This window comes from Echinops telfairi, unplaced genomic scaffold (genome assembly GCF_000313985.2).
Source record: "Echinops telfairi isolate 266 unplaced genomic scaffold, ASM31398v2 ScPeMD7_28;HRSCAF=97, whole genome shotgun sequence".
In the NCBI taxonomy this organism is placed as follows: Eukaryota; Metazoa; Chordata; class Mammalia; order Afrosoricida; family Tenrecidae; genus Echinops; species Echinops telfairi.
In genome coordinates, this window is record NW_022103925.1 from 4276293 (window position 1) to 4277360 (window position 1068).

Here is a 1068-nt window from a genome sequence, read left to right on the forward strand (position 1 = left end):
TCTCCATACGGGCCTGCCCACATGCAGCTACGCCCACATATGAGTACCCGGTGTGAAGACTGCTACACCATGCTGCAAGACAGAATTTCACTTATTTGTTATTAGAAATAAGCATTTCACAATATATAATCACATGTTATTTTTGTGATGAATCACTATGCTTTAGTGATGTTCAATTTGTAACAATGAAAATACATTCTGCCTATCAGCTATTTACATGACAATTCTAACAAAATGACAGTGATGAAGTAGCAACAAACATCATGTTATGGTTGGGGGTCACCACCACACGAGGAACTGTATGAAAGGGCCGCGGCATGCGGAGGTGGAGAACCGCGCCTTTCCATGCTCGTGAAGACTGGACATTGAAGCAGGAAGACCGAAGAAGAATCCGCGCACCTGAGTCGTGGCGCTGGCGAGGAACACTGACAGTACTGTGGACTGCTTACAGGATGAACCGACCTGTCGTGGACGGATTGCGGCTCTGTCGACTGCTCTCTAGAGGCAGGGATGGCAAGATGTCAGGAGAGACCAGTCCCTGGCGAAGGACATCGTGCTTGGTCAAGCGGAGGGGCAGCGGCAAAGAGGAAGGCCCTCACGGAGATGGACTGATCTTGTGGCCACAACAACAGGTCAGGCTCAGGCCCGAGACCGTGCGGGGCTTCCTTCTGTTGTGCACAGGGTTCCCATGGGTCGGAATCGACTAGGGGGCACCTCACAACCACATTGCGGTGCTAGCAGACCGGCTGAGGTGGCCTGCGTCCCTAAAGAGCCCCCTGGGGGCAGTTCTACTAGTCAGTAGCGTCTCCGTCAGTTGGAATGGCCTGGGTTGGGTTTGATCCCCCCACACGGGCTGTAAGATCTTTGCGGTTCCCACTCACCTCCCGCTACCCAAGGGCCGGCGGCAGCTCCAGGCAGGGCAGGTTGGAAGGGCCTGCAGGCCTGGTCTGGGTCTCCGAGCCTCCGCACACGGTTGACTAAGCTTTCCTCGCTTCCTTGCAGAACCGAACCCAGCTGAAGGCGGTGCTTACCATCACCGTGGAGGAAAAGCTCACGGTAAGGCAGAGA

The 1068-nt window shown here is 54.3% G+C and overlaps 1 protein-coding gene across 1 annotated transcript in view; it reads left to right on the forward strand.

Annotated features, from left to right (window-relative positions):
* Nucleotides 1-1068, forward strand: part of EVC2 (EvC ciliary complex subunit 2) — a 113501-nt gene that overhangs the window by 20495 nt on the left and 91938 nt on the right. The window contains exon 5 of the mRNA XM_045289481.1: nucleotides 1003-1056. Within this exon, the coding sequence (XP_045145416.1) occupies nucleotides 1003-1056 (54 nt within the window). The remainder of the gene's footprint in view (nucleotides 1-1002; nucleotides 1057-1068) is intronic.